Source organism: Leuciscus leuciscus, assembly GCF_965113295.1.
Source record: "Leuciscus leuciscus genome assembly, chromosome: 11".
Taxonomy (NCBI): domain Eukaryota; kingdom Metazoa; phylum Chordata; class Actinopteri; order Cypriniformes; family Leuciscidae; genus Leuciscus; species Leuciscus leuciscus.
Genome location: NC_138735.1, coordinates 31,992,783 through 32,015,327, shown reverse-complemented (window position 1 = coordinate 32,015,327; position 22,545 = coordinate 31,992,783). Strand labels below are relative to the sequence as shown.

General features: G+C 36.8%; 1 protein-coding gene across 2 annotated transcripts in view; it reads left to right on the top strand.

Moving 5' to 3' along the window:
* Positions 1 to 22,545, top strand: part of scn5lab (sodium channel, voltage gated, type V-like, alpha b) — a 167,616-nt gene that overhangs the window by 90,745 nt on the left and 54,326 nt on the right. For both annotated transcript variants that reach the window (XM_082183416.1, XM_082183415.1), the window contains exons 15-16: positions 7,136 to 7,309; positions 8,040 to 8,396. In XM_082183416.1, coding sequence (XP_082039542.1) covers positions 7,136 to 7,309; positions 8,040 to 8,396 — 531 coding nt within the window. The remainder of the gene's footprint in view (positions 1 to 7,135; positions 7,310 to 8,039; positions 8,397 to 22,545) is intronic.

The following is a 22,545-nucleotide window of genomic DNA, read 5'->3' as shown; positions in this document are numbered from 1 at the left end:
CTCGTGATTTACTCGTGATTTACTGTTGATTTACTGATGATTTACTCGAGATTTACTCGAGATTTACTCGAGATTTACTCGTGATTTACTCGAGATTTACTCATGATTTACTGATGATTTACTGATAATTTAGATACAACAATGCTGTCTTAGTGTGCAAAAAATATTACATCATGTTAACATGATATAATATACAACGTGTCTGTGTATATTATAATATATTATATAATATTTCATTATATTATACTATATTAACTTCATTATATTAAATTGTATTATATTATATTATATTAAAATGTTTATATCTACCTTTATTTAAATCTACACTACTGTTCAAAAGTTTGTAGATTTTTTTAATGCTTTCGAAAGATTCTCTTCTGCATTTATTTGATAAAAAATAAAGTAAAATTGCTAAATATTTTTACAATGTAAAATATCTGTTTTCTATGTGAATATATAGTAAAGTGTAATTTATTCCTGTGATCAAAGCTGAATTTTCAGCATCATTACTCCAGTCTTCAGTGTCACATGATCCTTCACAAATCATTCTAATATGATGATTTGATGATCAAGAAACATTTATGATTATTATCAATGTTGAAAACAGTTCATATTACAGTATATTATAGAAACGGATACGTTTTATTTAATAAGGATTCTTCGATGAATAGAAAGAAAAGCATTTATTTGAAACTTTTGTAACATTATAAATGTTTTTACTGCACTTTGATCAACTTAAGGCATTCTTGCAGAATAAAAGACCCCAAATGTTGGTGTGTACATATAAATTATATATTAAAAATAATTTATTATGATCAAGACATTAATATAAAACAATTACAATGACTCCTGATATTTCGAATAGCAATCTAATCAGGCTGTGACTGTAAATAGGAAAAGACAAACATTTGCCAAAACTGTAATATTCTTGCATAAAAATGTCCAATTTAATAAGAAGACGTTGATATCCCCTCTATCTGTAACACTGCTGGAAGGTCACGTTTAGCACATTGCATTGTGGGAAAGGGCACAGAATAGTGTAGTTAGAAGAGAACATGCCGTCCATGAAGCGAGTCACATCAGGACTGAGATCGATGCGAGTCTCTGTTCACTGAGCTGTACAGGTGACAGTCCACTCGCTCACGACCTCTGACCCCTGAGGATTACTGACACACAGTCGTGCTGAACTGAAGCTCACTGAGGATGGCCACTCGCCTCATCTTCTGCTCGCCTCGGGTGTCTGGCATATATGTTGCAGGCTTTTAAAAAGGATTCCTAATTGGTTGATTTATCCTGTATTGACATTGATGAGAAGTCTTTCATGTTTCGCTTAAACAGCAAACTGTTGATATATTATTTCAGATTTTATTTTTATTTTTATTTTTTTTATTTAATTTTAATATTTTTAGTTAACAGTAACAATGAGTAGAATAAAGATCCGTATTGTTTGCTGTGTCACGACCCCTAAATGCTGCAAACCCCGACTGCTAAATTTAATTCTAATTTTATGTGATTTTTTTCCCTTTTTTTACAAATATTTCTATGTAGCTGTAATTAATTTCTATTTCAGTTTTAATAATTTTAGTACTTTAAATTATTTTATTACAGTTATTTGCAACATTTATAATTTTTCTTATCATATATATTTTATTTTAGTTCAGCTTTATTTAATTTAACAAAATATTTCATTTTAATGGATAAAAAAAGAAACATTATTTATTATATATTTATAAAGGTTATTTAAAAGTTTTCTTATTGGTGGCAAAGACATGAGATTTGATTTGTTGTGTCAACATATCCTGACGCTGGTGTGAATGTGAACTGATGCATGTTTGACTTACACAGCATTTGTTGCTTAGAGAGAGAGAGAGAGAGTGTGTGTGTGTGTGTGTGTGAGAGAGAGGGGCAGACAGGCGTGAGTCACGCGTGTGTTAGAGTGTGTTATGTCACAGCTACTGAGGGTCAGAGGTCACGTGTTGTTTGTAATCTGTGTTAGATGGAGAAACACACACTGACGGGTGGAGAGACGCTCCACAAACATTCGTTTCTCCTTCACTGCTCAGGAGTCTTCATGTACAGCTCAGATCTTTGGCTCCTAAAACTCCTTTTGGAGGAATAAAAGTGATTGTTAGTGTTAAAATTACAGAGCTATAAAGTTCAGATCGTTTGGAAATTATATAGAAATCTCTAACCTTTGATTACGAGCGGTTTATTCTCATTGTCATTTGAGCGACTTTTCTTATCTTTCTTAAAGGTCCCATGACATGCTACTTTTTGTAGGCTTTAATATAGGCCTTAGTGGTCCCTAGTACTGTATCTGAAATCTTTTTCCAAAAATTCAGCCTCGGTGCAGAATTATAGCCACTACAAGCCAGAATGAGCTTCCTTCAGACGGGCCGTTTCGGTGTCTGTAGCTTTAAATACTAATGAGGAGGAGAAAGGCGGCGCGAGGTTGGAGGGTGGGTGTGGCCTTGACCATCTTGCGCAACGGTAACGTGGCGTCCATGTTTACGTTGGATATAGCAATGGCACGAAGACACGCAGTCTTTCAAGCATTTCAGTTTGACCCAGAATCTGATCCGGATGGAGAAGCAACGGATGAAGAAGTTGCAACTCAGCGGCTCCAGCAGGACGTTTCCGAATGGTTAGTTTAAAATATTATGTCTGGATACGGTACTTTATTCGGATGGTTTACAGTTATTATCATGTAGCTAACGCGAACCTACTGTTGCCTTTTCATGAGAGATCTGTAACGTCTGTAATTTATCTTATTACAATTACATCAAGCTCTGCGATCTTGAAATGCGGATATCGCGCGCGCCATATAACCAACAGGAAAACGGTTATCCAAATAACAAAGACGTGTACAACACTCGCGTTACAGTGTGTGTATTCACACACATACTTGATGCTGTCTACCTTTACATTAGCGCAAGTTACTGCATAGCTAATGTGACAGCCACATTCTACGTGTAAGAAGCTAGGTAACCATAAACAGTAAAGCAACACACTTATATATAATTTGTTGACTTACTTGTCAGACGTTCAGAAAGCCCAGCTCTATATTGACCATTCGATGTTCAATTGGACATCCAATTATTGAGCAATTGTTATGCTTCGCTCGCTCAAAAGCCATGATATCTCTCGTGGACAAACTAAAATCGCGCGCGCGTTCTACTTCCTAGCTCATTTTCTCATGGGCGAGAAATATTCTCTGGGCGGGCAAAGCAGAGAAAGGGGAGGTAACATTTCCTCCTTATGACGTCATAAGGAGGAGATTCAAGATCAGCCCGGTTGAGCCTCCATTTTCTCAAAGGCAGAGAAAGATAGCAAAAGCTCGATTTACACCGATTCAAATTTTTAGAAACTTGGGGACCATATACAGGCTAGGGGAACTCATATTAATGTTAAAAAACCTCAGAAAGTGGAAATTTCATGTCATGGGACCTTTAAAAACAAGATTAGTAGAATCAGTGTTGTTGCAGTTATAGTATTTATTCATATTTTATTTAACTTTTATTTTCATTGTCATGAGCAGGTCATATTTAATTTGAATTAATACATTAAAATAAATGAATCATATTAAATTTAAAATATTTACATTTAATATATAATTGTGTGGGGTTTTTTTTGTAAAATTTCTATTTAGCTTTTTTTTTTATTTGTAGTTTTAGCAATAACTTTAGCTTATTTTAAGTTCCAACATATTCTTTTAATATTTATTTTATTTTATTTCAGCTTTATTTAAATTAATAAAAAATGTTTTTTTTTTAAATATTTTTAGATTATAACAAGTAAATAAAGATCCATATTAATGTAATATTTAATGTTAATCTTGTTACATGCTTTTGACATTTAAAGTTTTTTTTTTTTATATTTCTATTTAGCTTTAATTTATTTTTATTTCAACTTCAGTAATTTTAGTACTTTTTTTTTATTTTAGTTGATATTATTATATTGTATAAAATATAGTATAATGAACATAAAAAATATACATTTTTCATGACCTCCAAGCTTTATCAGCGTATTTTAATTATATAATCACTTAATGACTCATAAATTATATTATATTTTATTATATTATGTTGTTATTTTATATTATATACATTTTCTTCTGTTTCTATTGTCTATTGTTCACCGTGTCCAGAGCCTGAGGCATTTGATTGTTAGATTCAGAAGTGTCAGCTGTCTCAACAGACACGATGATGATGTCATTTCCTGTGTCAGCTGTCTCAACAGACACGATGATGATGTCATTTCCTGTGTCAGCTGTCTCAACAGACACGATGATGATGTAAATATATGATGATGTCAGCGGTGTGTGTCCGTCACTCTGAACACATTCAGTTCAGGCTTCAGGAATGGCCAAACACCTCCTGGTTTCACGTTCAGGTCACTCGAAAACTGCCGGTGTTTCAACCCAACTTTGGGTCAAATATGGACAAACCCAGCTCCGATAAACACCATAGTGATGTACAAATAAGATAAAACAATAAAAAAAGCCCCCAAAAAAGAATCAATACAAAATAAAATCAGCAAATTAAAAAAGTTTTCAATTTAGATTTCAATTCATTAACAGAATTTGACGTTTTCACAGATAAGGGGAGATTTTTAACCCAGCGTTTGGGTTTGTCCATATTTGACCCAGAAGCATGTTTCCGAGTGTGTGCGAGTCTCAGGGATAAGATGAGTTAATTGCTTCATGGAGATGTTAATGTGTGTGTGAGAGGTGAGTCTCGTGTGTCTGGGAGAGATGCGGCGCAGCGGCTGTCAGTGATGTTCACATGATGATGATGAAGATGATGATGCTGTATGAATCTGTTATGCTCACCATCTCTTCATCAGCGATATGAAAATGACTCACTATAGACTGGAGAGGATAACTGATCTCCTCAAGGGTGAATCTCAGTGGAAGATCATGTTTTACCCCAAAATCAGACGTCAGACCATTTAAAAGTAACTGAAATAAAATAATTCAAAGGCAACATATCTCTATATTTATATTTTATCTCAATTTATTTATTTAAATTAACAAAGCAATTTTGTAATAATCAACTATTAAGCACTTTATCCAATTTTTTTTTATTAAAATTAATTATTTCTTTATATTATTTTAATTAAAGTATTTAATTGTACTATTTATTGTGATGTGTTTAAATTATGCTGATGTTAATAAACAAGTACTAATTTGTGTTTCTAACATTTTTACAGTTATACAGTAAAAATACTACATTACAAGAGAGAATTATAAAAAATACTATTAAAATGTCCAGGTTCAACACACACAAAAAAAGTGCTTTAATTGATGTTCATTACATAATACATCATTTTTGCCTTGGGACTTGATAATTGATTTAATAATATGTATTAAAAAAAATTGTTTTGGTCGGGTGAATTGCGTGTTTTCATGAGGATCACTCTCAGAGAGGATGAAGATGTCTTTCCAGATCTCTGTTTATTGTTTAGATGAAAGAGTTCATTACGGGACGTGAGGCAGAACCAGAGACGGTGTTCTGGTCTGTTCATCTTCACAGTGTGTGTGTGTGACGTATCATAGTCACATCCACACACACAGATACAAGATACAAGAAACAGAGCAACTCTCATGTGAGACCCTGGACCACAAAACCAGTCACATGGGTAAAACATCATCTGAAAGCTGAATGAATAAGCTTCCCAGTGATGTGTGGTTTGTTAGGATAGGACAATATTTGGCCGAGATACAACTATTGAACATCTGAGGGTGCAAAAAAATCGAAACATTGAGAAAATCTCCTTTAAAGTTGTGCATTTATGTTGGCGATTGTGCTGCATTCACACACACAAATAAATGGTTTATATATTTACGGTAGGAAATTTACAAAATATCTTCATGGAACATGATCTTTACTTAATATCCGAATGATTTTTGGCATAAAAGAAAAATCGATAATTTTGACCCATACAATGTATGGGTGTATTGACTGTATTGACCCATACACTGACCCATACACAGATATACCCGTGCGACATGTGACTGGTTTTGTGATACAGGGTCTCATATATATAAAAGACCCAAAGCAGTAGCAGACCTGTCGTAGATACACACACACACACACACACACACACACACACACACACACACACACACACACACACACACACACCTGTATATACTGTAGGTGTACACACACATATCTCATGATTCTGCAGGATCGAACCGCCTGTCAATCACAAAGTCAATCACATGCCCCACCCCTTGCTTGCCTGTTTTATATTTATATGTATATATATTGGCAAATTGAATTATGCTTTCAGCTGCCAATAATAGTATAGTACTCAGAAGTACATACAAAATAAATAATAAATACAATTTAAAGAAAAAAATTCAGTTCTACATTAATAGCTCAACAAAGAAAATCACAATAAATATTTACTGTTTTTTCAAGCAAATCTACATCTGTAGAAACTAATGTAAACGCATTCATTCAAGTTCACGTTTATATACATTCATTTACATCTATACATTTATTTAGACATTTACATGTGTATATTTACTTATTGTTTATACATTCATTTATTTTCATTTATACCTGTGATGTCAAATCGATTAATCGCATCTAACTTAAAAGTTTGTAAAAATATGTGTACACACACACACACACACACACACACACACACACACACACACACACACACACACACACACACATTTACAAACTTTTATGTTAGATGTGATTAATTGTAATACGTTTGTTTATACATTTATTTACATATATACTAGTGCTGTCAAATCAATTAATCACATCTTACATAAATGTTTGTTTATACTGTATATATATGTGTGTGTGTATATATATATATATATATATATATACACACACACGCACACACATTAAATATTTACAAATTTTTATGTTAGATGTGATTAATCGATTTGGCATCACTAATTTACACATTTGTTTATATATTTACATGTATATATTTATTTATGTAAAGATGCATATAAATATAATCATTCTTGTAGCTCAAACAGTTCGATTGGGTTCGATTTCCAGAAAATGTAGCATTGAAATGCTTTGGATAAAAGCATCTTCCACATGCATAAACGTAAACAAAGAAAACATAAACTTGTTTCATCTGATGTTGTTGTCAGGTGTTCACGGGAATCTTCACGGCTGAGATGGTGTTGAAGATCATCGCTCTGGACCCGTACTTTTACTTTCAGCAGGGCTGGAACATCTTCGACAGTCTCATAGTGAGTCTGAGTCTCATGGAGTTGGGTCTGTCCAACGTGGAGGGTCTATCCGTCCTTCGCTCCTTCAGACTGGTAAAACACGCTTCTATCTAGAGCTGCACGATTAATCGCTAAAAGATCGTGATCTCGATTTAAACACCTGCTTGATCTCATTCCTAAATGACAACGATTCACGTCTGCGTTGGCGCTGAGAGCAGTTGTCATGAAACAGCTTCTTTTCAACCACACAGTTTCGTTATTTCTGTGTATCAAATATTCAAATTATCATAGAAGAACTGGGATAAAAGTTTATAGTTTACATACAAACATTGATGTTTACAAAAACGATCAAAATCAAGCAAATCACCATTTGAAAGTAACTTAACGCTTCAAATAACGAATGTATCGATTACATCGTTACACCTGTAGGTGGCGACAAGTGACTGTTAAAAAAAGTATTTGGCATTGAAACATTAATTCAAAAGATTTGTTTAAAAAATGCAAAAAATTAAACAATGAAGTACTTATAAGTGAGTCGTTGAATCATTCATTCAACCCATTTTTTTATTTTATTTAAATAATTTATTCAGATTCGTTAAAAATTTTAAATAGACTGCAATAATAAAAAATTCTAAGAGCCTCTAGTAAATTACGTTATTTTGTTTAGTTGTCTGTTCAGATTCGCGATCTCAGTTTTGAAACCAAAAGAAATCGTGATTCTCAGTTTATCCAGAATCGTGCAGCTCTACTTCTAACTGACTGATGAGTTTCTGTCGCATTCGTTTGTTCTGTTCACAAACCGGCTCTTCTCCTCCTCCTCCAGCTGAGGGTCTTCAAGCTGGCGAAGTCGTGGCCGACTCTGAACACGCTGATCAAGATCATCGGGAACTCTGTCGGCGCTCTGGGGAATCTGACCCTGGTTCTGGCCATCATCGTCTTCATCTTCGCCGTGGTCGGCATGCAACTGTTCGGGAAGAACTATGAGTCGTGTGTGTGCAAGATCTCCAAGGACTGTACGCTGCCCCGCTGGCACATGAAGGACTTCTTCCACTCGTTCCTCATCGTGTTCCGGGTCTTGTGTGGAGAGTGGATCGAGACCATGTGGGATTGTATGGAAGTGGCCGGTCAGCCGCTCTGTATTCTGGTCTTCATGCTGGTCATGGTTATCGGGAACCTCGTGGTAAGTTGTTTCTTTAGCTGTGTCCCAAATTATGCACTATACACTATGCACTTATACACTGTAAGAAAAATTATGTGGACGTCGAAGATCTCAAAAATGAAAGGGATAGTTCACCCAAAAATGAGAATTAGCCCATGATTTACTCACCCTGAAGCCTGGTGTATATGACATTCTTCTTTAAAGAGGTGGTATAATGCCCTTTTCACAAGATGTAAAATAAGTCTCTGATGTCCCCAGAGTGTGTGTGTGAAGTTTTAGCTCAAAATACCCCACAGATATTGTTATATAGCATGTTAAAATTGTCACTTTTTGAGGGTGAGCAAAAACATTTACATTTATTCATTTAGCTGACGCTTTTATCCAAAGCGACTTACAATTGCTATATATGTCAGAGGTCGCACGCCTCTGGAGCAACTAGGGGTTAAGTGTCTTGCTCAGGGACACATTGGTGTCTCACAGTGGATTCAAACCCGGGTCTCTCACACCAAAGGCATGTGTCTTATCCATTGCCCCACCACCCCGTTTTAGTGTCAGTTCCTTTAAATGCAAATGAGCTGCTGCTCCCGGCACAGGGGGCGGAGCTTCAAGAGCTTGTGTCCTTTTACCTCACACACACATGCACTGGAAATTGTAAAAAAAAAATTAGCCTTTTATGTTCAAACCGAAGTCAGACAATGATGGAGAGACTCAAGAAGTGACAACATGTAGAAGCAACAGGACATTTCTGAATGATTAGTTGATTAGCTTATGTGTAGTTATCTTCTAGTCATTGATTAGCATATTCTGTCATGATAATCTATAAATCTCGTTCCCGGGGGCGGGGTTTATGTAAATTCTAGGGTTGGTGATGTCACTAACCCGGGAGGAATGTGGTGTAGTCTCTACCAGCCGTTTGTTGTAGTCCTTAAAAAGCAATTTCTTTAAAAGCAAATATCTCCCTTTGCTTTGAACTTTGAGCGTTGTAACTTTGCAGGTGTCAAGCAACATTACACACTAACTTAAGTTAGTAAAGTGAAATCATATTCAACCACCCCTTTAAAGTGCACTTTTTCTTTTGGGAATTTTCAGTGTGAACGCACTACTCGCACTATTTACACTACAAAGCGGTGTAGAATAGTGCACAAGTATGCGATTTGGGACGCACCTTTTGTTGAGGTGATTGCGTGTTGATATTGTCTGCTGTCTCTCAACGCTCGTGTCAGTCGAGCTTCATAAAGCACCGCTGTCATAACCGCTGTTATTATTGCTGAGGGTCATATTTGCATCTGATTAACTCAGACTCATGAACTCTGTTTGAAACTCGTCCATGCTTGATTAAAATGATCTGAGGAATACAAACTGATAAAGTCATTAAAATCATTTCTTTTGATTTGGATACATACCTACATAATGAATGAATCTTTTATTTGAAAGACCTGTGATGTATTTATTATTTAGTGGGCGTTTTTTTTAATCAAAGTCTTCATGTGCAATAATTGCCCTGTGAGCGTCTGGGGTGAATTGTTTTGCTCAGTGGCTCATGGGTAATTGATCTCAATAACTCACCAGTTCCTGCAAAGCCCCAAATGTGAGATGTGAGTGTTTGCGTTTATATCACAGATCCTCTTAAACATGTCATGACATGAGAAATCTAATTTGTTTGATAGCTTAAAATGTCCTCATTATAAATTATGTATTTATTTAATCAAGCTCCAAAAACGGCTCATTTTGATATTGCAGGATCTGTGACGTCACACTGGCAAATACATTTGCATATGCCCGCCTCCAGAGCAAGACAGTGACCAATAGTTATACATCATCGCATCACAGGCCCCGCCCACTGGCGTTCAGTCGCTTAACGGCTGATATTTACATACACTGGATGTGATTATAATCACTGATGCTGTCTACACTGATACAGTATACAGATGTGCCTTCAGTTTCTGACGTCTGTCGACAACAAGACAAATGGAGGAGTGAAAGATCTTTTGCTGAAATGTGTGATTTCTCCAAAAGGGTTTCCAGCATTCAGTGTGAGTTCAGTAAGGTGTTGTTGAAAGAAGTCTGCTCACCAAGGCTGCATTTACTTGATAAAAAATACAGTAAAATTGCTAAATATTTTTACAAATTAAAACATCTGTTTTCTATGTGAATATATAGTAAAGTGTAATTTATTCCTGTGATCAAAGCTGAGTTTTCAGCATCATTACTCCAGTCTTCAGTGTCACATGATCCTTCACAAATCATTCTAATATGATGATTTGATGCTCAAGAAACATTTATGATTATTATCAATGTTGAAAACAGTTCATATTTTTGTGGAAACCGTGATATATTTTTATTTTCAGGGTTCGACGATATAAAGAAAGTTCAAAAGTACAGCATTTATTTGAATGAGAAATCTTTTGTAACATTATAAATGCATTTACGGTCACTTTTGATCAATTTAATGCGTCCTTGATGAATCAGAGAAAAATCTTACTGAGATTTGATCATGTTTAAATCCATTCTGCAGGTTTTCACCCACAGAAAATATGCGATATATCAACCCTGAGATCAGTAGCAAACGCAAACCCTGCGAGAGTTTCTCCATGTAGAGTCTAGACCGTGTGCAGGACTGTAAAAGAAGTGTGCAGATTGATTGCATCTGGGCTTGTTCATAAGATATTGATATTGCATAACAGAGGGTTTGGTGCAGATGGAAGAGAGAGTTTCACCAGAGCGATTAACACATGCAAATGTGAACTGGGGGAATTGAGGCTGGACGAGTACCAGGGCTTTTCCATCCTCGCTGCCTTTAGAGACGCTGTTATGAGGAAAGAATCACCTCCGATACACTGACGAGCATTTCAGAAACACTGCGGATGTGTGGCGTCGCTCGAATGCTGCGACCTGATCTTTCCTGCATGATTTCATTTGCATACGACAGTTAAAGGTCAAATATTTGTACCTTTGTTACACCATCGATATTTTTAGATCATCCCGACTAGTCACTTAGAGACTGTGGAAGTATGTGCAGGGGCCATGGGGCGCGAGGCAGTGTGCGCTGGGTAATGTGTTTTAAATTTGCACACAATGCATTTGAATTGCAAACAATCCAGTGGTTCATTTGATTATACTGAGCCCTGTTCTGAGTGCTGGATTTAATATGCAGTGCACTATGTATTTTTGGCTTTGCGATCCCAAATGTGGTGGAGACCTTCCTCGGCGGTATTTTAAGGCATCATAGGCACTTTGACGGAGGATGACAGTGTAATGCTGCCTTCTTTTGGATAAATTCTGTTTCTGTCCCTCGTGTCAGGCGTTATTTACTTCACTTTCCCTCACTTGTTTCAGCGTTTATGACTATTAGTTAAGAGTGTGTGTGTGTGTGTGTGTGTGTGTGTGTGTGGCTGTGTGGTCTTGTTTAGAAAATAGCTGACTGTAATAATCTTAAACATATGCTGATTTATTTGAGCAAAGAGTTATTTTATTTTATTACTAGTATACATGGTAGTTTTTATTGTAATAAATTATAATTTAATAATAATTTTAAATCATTTAAAATTAGAGCTTGTAGTGCATTAACTGATTAATGCTGATTTTAATGCATCCGGACAAGATGATTTTCATATTTCATATTCATGTGATATGATTTTTTTATGAGAATTTTGGGAGAAATGTTCATGTACATAATGTCAAAATAATTTAAAAAAAGGCTTACAAATAAGTTAAAAATTATAAATATATATTAATAAATCATATTAAGAATAAATATTCCTTTTGTTAAAAAAATGATGTGAAGATTTATTTTAGCAAAAAGTTTATTTTATTTTATGTTATTGATTTTATCAGATGATTTTAAAAGCTTTTATTGTTGTTTAATTGAGATTTGGGGGGGACATTTTCATGTCAAAATCATTTTTAAAAAGGCTTGTTTTTCTTTCGCAAAAAAAGTCTATATTTATTTAAACTATAATTTTTTTTTTTTATTTAGATTATAGCATGAAATATGACCCGGACGTTTCTTGATGATATTCACAGACAGTGGCTGTTTTATTAAAATAAGCTGGTTTTATAGCGTGCCGGTTGTGTTTGCGTTTGTTCTACTGTGGGAATGGGAGAAAGCCATTAGAAATGCTCATAAATCTTCATTTGTAGTTGACTGAACAGCCAAAAGGTCAAATACCCCTAAACTGCACCTGTAGTGTGTTAAACGCTTATTCAAGCACTCGTTTCTTCTCATCCGCGTTCACAGAGCAGAATTATTCATATTTACATCATTAAAGGGGGTTTGATGGGGATCTCCTGCGTTTGATGTGAAGAACAGGTGTCATGATTCTGTACGGGACGTGTAAATACAGCAGCTTTACAAGCCACCGCTGAAGCTGCTGGTCTGAACACACACACACACACACACACACACACACACACACGCACACGCACACGCACGCACGCACGCACACGCACACGCACACACACACACACGTCAAGTTCACTGGAAGGCACTGATGTTGGGTTGGTTTGTAGAGGCTCCCAGGTAAACAGATCAGGGTGACCTATTCTTAGTGTGTGTGTGTGTGTGTGTGTGTGTGTGTGTGTGTGTGTGTGTGTGGACTCAGTCATCACTCCAGATGGATATGGACACACTGGTATCGATGCACCTGTGTGGATAATCAGAATTATTCAAAGCGCGGCCGAGTAACTGGAGAGGTGAAATTGATGTTATCAGATCTCGAGCTGCTCAGGGTTGCGATGACAAATCCATAACTCTGTTCCAGAAACCGGGAGCTTCTGTGTCTCCTGGAGACTCGAGCGACTGACGTCGAGCGCACTACATGCAGCAGGGATGCGTTAAAGTGACAGTAAAGGCATTTTTATAATGTTACAAAAGATTCTATTTCAAATAAATGATGTTCTTTTGAACTTTATATTCATCAAAGAATCCTGAAAAATAAAGTGTGTGCATGTGCGAGAGTGTGTGTGTGAGAGAGAGTGTGTGTGTGTGTGAGTGAGTGAGTGAGTGAGGGTGTGTGTGAGCATGAATCGGTGTCAATATAGTTCCTGTTTCACATCTTGTATAGAAAGAACTTGGGTAAAATGAATCTTTTCTTTGCTTTTTATGGCTAACGATACATCAGGCAAAAGCACAGCTGATTCACTTAATCAACAAGTGTGTGAGGTCAGAGGTCACACTGTGACTGAACATCTGTTCCTGTAGACCGGGTCTAATCGCCTCAACTAGAGGGACTGGGAATGAAATCTTCTGGGAGTGTGAGTCGAGACAGAGTGTTTGGTCTACTTTAGTTCTGTTCGCTTTTACCTAGGAAGATTATTGAGACTGAAGATTTCATGATCAGAAAAGAGCTTTTATTTATTGCTATACTTACTATATTTTCTTAATAGGCAACAACTTTTCATGAATGCAGAAGCTTATATCTTAGCAAGCTTGATTTCACGTGTACATTACCATTCAAAAGTTTGGGCTCTGGAAGATTTTTTAATGCTTTTGAAAGAGTCTCTTCTGCTCACCAAGGCTGTTCTTTAATTTTTTTATCACGAATTTTGAAATATTTTTACATTTTAAATCAGCTGTTTTCTATGTAAATATATAGTGAAATTTATTCCTGTGATCAAAGCTGAATTTTCAGCATCTTTACTCCAGTCTTCAGTGTCACATGATCCTTCACAAATCATTCTAATATGATGATTTGATGCTCAAGAAACATTTATGATTATTATTAATGTTAAAAAAACTTTCATATTTTTGTGGAAACTGATCAATTTTATTCTTAAGGATTCTTTTACGAATAGAAAGTGCAATGAACAGAATTTATTTGAAACATTTATAACTTTATAAATGTCAGTTTTGATCAATTTAATGCATCCTTGCAGAACAAAAGTATTTCTTTCAAAAACATATGACACAATGCAAGTGTGTTTTGCTCTTTTCTTTTAGCTAGTGGTGTGTTTGTGTTCCTCATGCCATCCTTTGACTGATGGACACATTTGCCACCTGTTGTTTCGTCAAAGGTGGCGTATGATAATGCTAGTCATCTGTCTGAGGTAATGCTGTATTTTTAAGCTGTATCTGTGCGTGGGCTCAGCGTTTAGTCGAGTTCACCTGCAGAACGAGCTTGTGTGTGTGTGTGTGTGTGTGTGTGAGTGTGCAGGTGTAGCGGTGAGAAGCTCCAGCTAATGACCCTCGGTTAGACTCCATCTCCTTCCCTGTTACTGAAGCGTAACGCAGGTGTGTGTGGACTGGGGGAATCTGGACACACAGCTTACAGCTCATAGAAAACACTCATGGGATGTGCCCTATGGCCAGAGTCATACATCACCGTGACGTCATCATATCATCTAAAGTTATTTTTGCTGGAACATCAGTTTAAAATGGTTTTATGTTTTAATAATCGCGTTAATGACTGTGATGATCCAGTGAATGAAATCCATCCGAGGTTAAATCAGGTCGATCCTAATTGATGAATTCACTTAATCTCAATTGATTATTTAGGCCTTTTTATTTGGAACGTTGCTAAGGTGTTGTTATGGGTGGTTGCTAGGGGTCTGAGTGTTCTCTAGGTGGTTGCTAAGGTGTTCTGGTGGTTACTGAGGTGTACTGGGTGGTCTGGATGTTGCTAAGGTGTTCTGGGTGGTTGTTAGGGAGTTGCTAGGATGTTCTGGGAGGTTTCTCGGAGGTCACCGAGGCATTCTCGGTGGTTACTTAGAGGTTGCAAGGGTGTTCTGGTTGGTTTCTAGGACATTGCTAAGGTGGTCTTGGTGGTTGCTAAGGGGTCTGAGTGTTCTCTAGGTGGTTGCTAAGGTGTTCTGGTGGTTACTCAGGTGTACTGGGTGGTCTGGATGTTGCTAAGGAGTTCTGGGTGATTGTTTAAGAGTTGCTAAGGTGTTCTGGGTGGTTTATAGGATGTTGCTAAGGAGTTTTGGGTGATTGTTTAAGAGTTGCTGAGGTGTTCTGGGTGGTTGTTAGGGAGTTGCTAGGATGTTCTGGGAGGTTTCTCGGAGGTCACCAAGGTATCCTGGGTGGTTACTTAAAGGTTGCAAGGGTGTTCTGGGTGGTTTCTAGGACATTGCTAAGGTGTTCTTGGTGGTTGCTAGGGGGTTGCTAAGGTGTTCTGGGTGGTTTCTATGGGGTTGCTAAGGTGTACTGGGAGGTTTCTATGAGGTCACTAAGGCATTCTGGGTGGTTGTCAGGAGGAGGCGAATGTCAACAAAAACTCAAAAACTCTTGAGTTTTTCGCGTACAGACGACAACATTGTGAAAATTATCCCTGTTCACGCGGATCCGCAAAAACGCCAGGCCAGTAGGTGGCGATGTCACTTTGTAAAGAAACACGTCACACGCATGTGCATGACTTCACAGTTTTCACCAATTCGGGGTTTTGTAGTTTATATGGAGACGATTACAGTATCGTTTTCAAAAACTTGCACTTTAAAACTTTGTGAAGTAACAACACGCCTCTCTTCAACAACCACATAATTCGAGGATTTATCTCTGGAGCACAAACACACACTCAACTTTAATACTTAGTGCTAGAGGTTACTGAGCAATCATAGTAGCGATGTTTGCTTAGCAACCCCCAGAAAATGTCATTTAGCGGCCTGATTGTGCTGTGCTGGTATTTTATCAGAACACATTGCTATAAATGGGCTCCTCCTGGGTTGAAACTCAATGGCATCATTAGCTTTCATGGGCTCTTAATGTTTTCTGGAGTGCATTATTTCATTAGCAAGGCCTTGAGTGGCCCTCAAGAGTTTTATTGCTCCGACTGCCATGGAGCTCCAGATAAACAGGATGAGCATCAATCATGTGGCTCCGCCCTGGAATATAATGGGCTCAAATACACAGCGTCCCGCGGACCGTTGCACTTCAGGGTTCAGAGATGCACTGCTGTGACTCAATGCTAATGAATGTAAATAATAATCAGAGCTCTTAATTGAAGGGGAAGGTCTTCATAAACTCAACAATAGAAGAGAGAGGAAAAACATGATGAAATGAGAGAGACATGTTATCTTATAGGGATGTGCCCGAAGCTGAATACGTTATTCGAAAAAGGCTTTTAAATAGAGCTGCACTATTCTGGATTAATTAAGAATCACGATTTGTTTGTTTCAAACAGAGATTCTCCCATGATTCTGAGCGGACAACTAAAAAAATAACATGTAATTCACTACAGGCTCTGACGAAATATCAGTTTGAGTGAATGGTTCAATGACTCACTCTTAAAGACTTGTTTCATTACTGGATGAATCAGCGTTTTTGAATGAATCTCTTGAATGAATGATTCAATGAATGATTCAATGACTCATTTACAATGACTTCACTTGTTACTGGATGAATCAGTGTTTTTGAACAAATCTCTGGAATTAATGATTCAGTAACTCATTTATAACGATTTCACTTGTTTCATTACTGGATGAATCAGTGTTTCTGAACAAATCTCTTGAATTAATGATTCAATGACTCATTTATAACGATTTCACTTGTTTCATTACTGGATGAATCAGTGTTTCTGAACGATTTCACTTGTTTCATTACTGGATGAATCAGTGTTTCTGAACGAATCTCTTGAATTAATGATTCAATGACAAATAAATTTTTAACAGTCGCTTAACTTGTCGCCACCTACTGGTGTAACGATGTAATCGAAACAATCGTTATTTGAAGCGCCATGTTACTTTCAAAAGGTGAGTAAATGATGAACTCTCTCTTTAAGAGAGACAGGTGAATCGTTGTCATTTAGGAATAAGATTGTGTTTGTTTTTGAATCGAGATCACAATCTTTTAACATTTAATCGTGCTGCTCTACTTCAAAACTAATATCTAGTTCTACCGAATAACAAAAAAATAGTAACTCCTTTTATTTGCTGGATAACAGGTGAGTCAGGTTATAGTACGATAATATATATATATATAAGTATAATATTATATATAAACCTCTGAAATGATAATGCAATATAATGAGTGTGTGAAGTGAACGAGTGGTCGGGATTGGGAAAGACTCGAACTCGGGTCGCCCGAAACACAACCGCTCTACTACTTGAAGCACTGCCTACGAGGTATCGACTCCGACAATTAGGAAATATTTAAATAAATGTTATTTAATGAGTTATACGAGGCATTTTTGTTAAATGATAATTATGAAGGAAACAGAATTGTCTGTTTATGTATTCGTTCTGTCCATCATCCCTTAACTTCAATTCAAAATCATTATCTATGTCCTCAGGTCAAATAATTCAACGTACAAGGCATAAAAGCTTAAAAGCTTCTTGAGTTTGAACTCTAATAGTTGCAGATTCTTCCAGAAACACTTGAGTCACAATTCCATGAATTCAAATAACCTGTTTATTTCAGAATAATTGCAGTATGAGTCAGTGCAGGTAATGGTGTGTGTGTGTGTGTGTGTGTGTGTGTGTGTGGGAGAGGGAGAGAGAGATCTGGATGAAGTTTGCTCACTCGTCCAGGGCTCTTGATTAGGCTCCGCCCCCTGCTGCTCTTAGTTAGGCCCGCGCCCCCTGCTGCTCTTAGTTAGACTCCGCCCCCTGCTGCTCTTAGTTAGGCTACGCCCCCTGCTGCTCTTGGTTAGACTCCGCCCCCTGCTGCTCTTAGTTAGGCTCTGCCCCTGCTGATCTTGGTTAGGCTCCGCCCCCTTCTGATCTTAGTTAGGCCCGCGCCCCCTGCTGCTCCTAGTTAGACTCCGCCCCCTGCTGCTCTTAGTTAGGCTACGCCCCCTGCTGCTCTTGGTTAGACTCCGCCCCCTGCTGCTCTTAGTTAGGCTCTGCCCCTGCTGATCTTGGTTAGGCTCCGCCCCCTTCTGATCTTAGTTAGGCTCCGCCCCCTGCTGATATTGGTTAGACTCTGCCCCCTGCTGCTCTTAGTTAGGCTCTGCCCCTGCTGATCTTGGTTAGGCTCCGCCCCCTGCTGATCTTAGTTAGGCTCCGCCCCCTGCTGATCTTAGTTAGACTCCGCCCTATCTATCTATCTATCTAGCCATCTATCTATCCATCCATATATCTATCTACGGTGTCACAGTACTTTTTTGTCTGCATCAGATTAAAAGTCACATCAAATAACTGGCCCAATCAGATAAATGGTGTGGGCTCAGGTGGAACTGACTGTCACATTTCCAGCGTGAAACGGGATCAAATGCATCACGCTTGTTTTTTTAACCCTTCTGAACCGAAACTGAAGCCCCTGTTGTTGTGATGCTGCAGGGTTTCAAGGCCAGCTGATAAAGCGTCTCATCTCACATATTGAAATGCCATGTTGGTGGCCGAGCTGTGATTTATTCCTCATTGGGTCCTTGGCTTTCCTGCGGAGAGGGCGACCCTCATTGTGTTATGAGAATATGACCATACAGCAGTTTATTGTGCCTCAGATGAGGTGTGCTGGTACTTTACTGTGGGATCCGACTCGCTGGATGATAAAACAGGGAAAATCCCACAGACACACATTGAAAATCATAGGGACTTTTCATTAGAGACTAAAATAAACCACCAAGAAAACTCCCAAAAGCACATAATTACTCAAAAATAAACTGAAAATAAAAGCTAATGCAAGATATTAATAAATGTTATAATAGTAGGCTATATAAACAATGCTAAAATACCATTATGACCTGTACCATCACTGAAATGACACACGGTAACCTCCTAAAATCTCTGAATCTCTGTGGATCAAGCTCTCAGGCTGTTTCTGTCACAACAGATTATGTGACCCAAATTAAATTACATAATTCTCTTCAAATGTTGACATTTAACAAATGCTTTAGTATTTGATTCTGATATTTAGGGGGGTTTGTGCTCCGACTGCTGCTTGCTTCACTTCAAGCTAATTATTAGTTAGTTTGTTTGTTTACAAGCGTCACTTTTATTAGCTCTTATTTGGGGGGAAAAAGAGAGAAAAATTTCTCCAAAATAATTAAATATTATACAAATTATTCATATTTACTTTTATTGTTTCTATTACTCCTTTTCCCAAATTAGTAAGTATGACCTAATAAGACATAACCTAGAAAAGACTTAAACTGAACAGTTTAGTTATTAAATATAGCCTATTTTGATAAGTGAATAATCCAACACTGAGTAACAGGGTTTGTTTGGTTCAGTGTCCCTTTGACGTCACTAAACTCTTCCCTGTTCTAGATTGTTCCCAGTGATGTACGATATGTAACGTATAGTATCGAGCTGCGCTGTGTGACTTCACTGGAGGTTTGATTTTACAGTAGTTAAAATAACACATTGATCTGTGGCTCTGCGCTTTCACTGGGCTTATGGGTAATCTGGCCTGCTTTCACTGAACACGAACGTCCTGATCAATGAAGCGGTGTTATGACATTACAAAACTACAGCATTCCTTAAAAATACAACCTGAGCTTCAAAACATGATGCATCTCTTCAGTTGTGACCCCAAAAACACAGATCTGTTTCCCACAGAGCTCTCAAATATGTTTTATTCAATTTATCTCAAAAATGCATTGAGAAATGTTTGAGTTCATATATATATATAGAGTTCTCAAATATGTTTATTTAAGTTTAAAATGTGTCAAAAACGTATTAGGAAACATTTCCGTTCGTATGGAGATATTTGGATTTCATAAAGGTTTCATATGTGTTTTTAAGTGTAGAATTTGTCTCAAATTTGCAGAGAAATATTTCAGTTCATAAGATATTTGATTTTCATAGAAATCTTTTTTTTTTGTCATTTTAAAACGTGTCAAACTTATTTTTTAAATATTGCAGTGCATATTGAGATATTTGGTTTTCAAATATGTTTTATTTAGTTTAAAATTTGCCATAAGTTTATTGAGAAATACTTGAGTTCATTTAGAGATATTTAGTTTTCGTTGAGCTCTCAAATGTATTTTATTCAAGTTTCAACTTTATCTCAAAAATGTATTGAGTAATATTTCACTTGCTATTGAGATATTTGGTTTTTATAGAAATCTCAAATATGTTTTAAGTTTCAAATTTGTCTTGAGAAATATTTTAATTCATATTGAGATATCTGACTTTTGATTGCAGACTTGGTTCTTTTTATAGAGTTCTCAAAAATATTTTATTTAAGTTTAAATTTTGTGTCAAAACATTTTCTCCTAGAGAGAAATAAAAGCAGAAATAAAAAATTATATTGAGATCTTTTAAAAGCCTAAATTAAAAGCCGATTGCTGATCTGAGGCCAGTTTGAGACACACGTGAGGTTACGGTTCTGTCAGGAGAAACGTCTCTATCATACGTCTCCATCTGTCCTCCAAGAGAAACACTTTTCCTTTAGATGTTCAGTTCCTTACGTGTGTTTCTCTGTGGCTCTTATGTAAGCAGCTGATGCAATGCTGTGTGTGTGATGATGGTCCGTGTCCTGAGACATTAAACGCTGGAACCGTCCCTGTGCTGCTGTATCCAGCGACCCGACGGGCCTTTAGCTGTCGCTAGCAGCTCAAAATAGCTGTCGCTAACATCAGTGTTTTTACACACACAGATCTGTGTCGTTTGCAGTCAGTGGCCATTTTAGACTAGTTTTGAATAAATAGGTTGATCTATTCTTAAAGTGATAAGTGTTAGCGATTTGTTTAGGCGTAACTGAATATACAGATTGAGTTTGCATCAGCAGTGTGTGAATGAAACTCTCGTGACCTCGGGGCATCAGCGCCAAACGTAATTATTGAAAAGTCAGCAAGAGGCTTACGAATAATTCAGCGCGTACAGTGTTATCAAGTGTTATCAAGTGAACGTAACACTGTCTTGGAAACTGTGATCCACAGAGGAACTGTAACCGGAGCACCGGGTCTCCTATTAGCAGGATAAGTGTGTGTTTGTGACGTCTTACCTTCGACAGAACCAGAGTGACGTGAGCTGAGAATCAGCCAGACCGACCGGCTTGAGCTTTATATGTTAATCTATATTGTATATGCATGTTGGATATTTGATTAGATCCACTTTAAGCAGACATTTAAACACTTTACTTCTGAGTAATATTATGCAATAATGGCATGGATAGTTGATTTGTAACTAGATGCAATATCTTTAAAAGACATTCATATTTGTATTAATCTAGGATGCATTCAATTAATCAAAAGTGACAGTAAAGACATTTATAATGTTACAAAATATTATTTTTCAAATAAATAAATTATGTGCTTTTCTATTCATCAAAGAATATTTCACAAAAATATGAGCATTGATGATAATCATAAATAATGAATCATCATATTAGAATGATTTGTGAAGGATCATGTGACACTGAAGACTGGAGTAATGATGCTGAAAATTCAGCTTTGATCACAGGAATAAATTACACTTTACTAGATATTCACATAGAAAACAGATATTTTAAACGGTAATAATATTGAAAAATTTTACTGTATTTTTGATCAAATAAATGCAGCCTTGAGAGGAAGAGACTGTTTCAAAAACATGACAAAATCCCGAACTTTTGAAGGATTTGAAGCTGCTGTGTTCGGGTTTGTGAGTCCGGTCACTCAGTGACAGACTGAAGGAAGGTGTGCTTGTTTTCTCTCTGATTCTCCATAACCAGTCGACTTTACTAATGCAAACATCACTATTACTAGAGTGCATACTTTGGGTGCGTCAAATCGTCAATGCAAATTAATAAAGTTGAGTTTGCATGTCAACCGCATAACAACTAGGGTTGGGTATCGATTAAATTTGAGCGATTCCGATTCTTATCGATTCCTAATTTTGATTCCAATAAGGTAAAAAAATAAAATAAAAAATATATCATTCACATTTAGTCATATTGCAAAACATTTCATTTTAGCTGAATATCTTGAACAAAAATAAACAGGTTAAAGAACACTTACACAAGGATTAAAAATACCGTAGAAAAACAACTAGCCTTACTAATATACATTTCAAGCATTATAAAAGACAAGTAAACACTCAAAAGAACAAATAAAAAATTAGCAATCGCAACAAATAGATGCAAATGAACAAAGATACGACTGAAATAAACAGTGTTTTAAGTTTTCAGGTGCAGAAACTGTAATCAAATATAAAATAACAAGGTTATTCAGTCAAGTACGGGTACATTTTCTCTTTGTCTTTTGTTTTTTGTTTGATTAGTGTTATTATAGACGGCAGGAATATTAGGCTGCTGTCACTTTAAGAGCTGCACGGACCCAGTATACTGATACACACACCTGGAGCTCTGAAA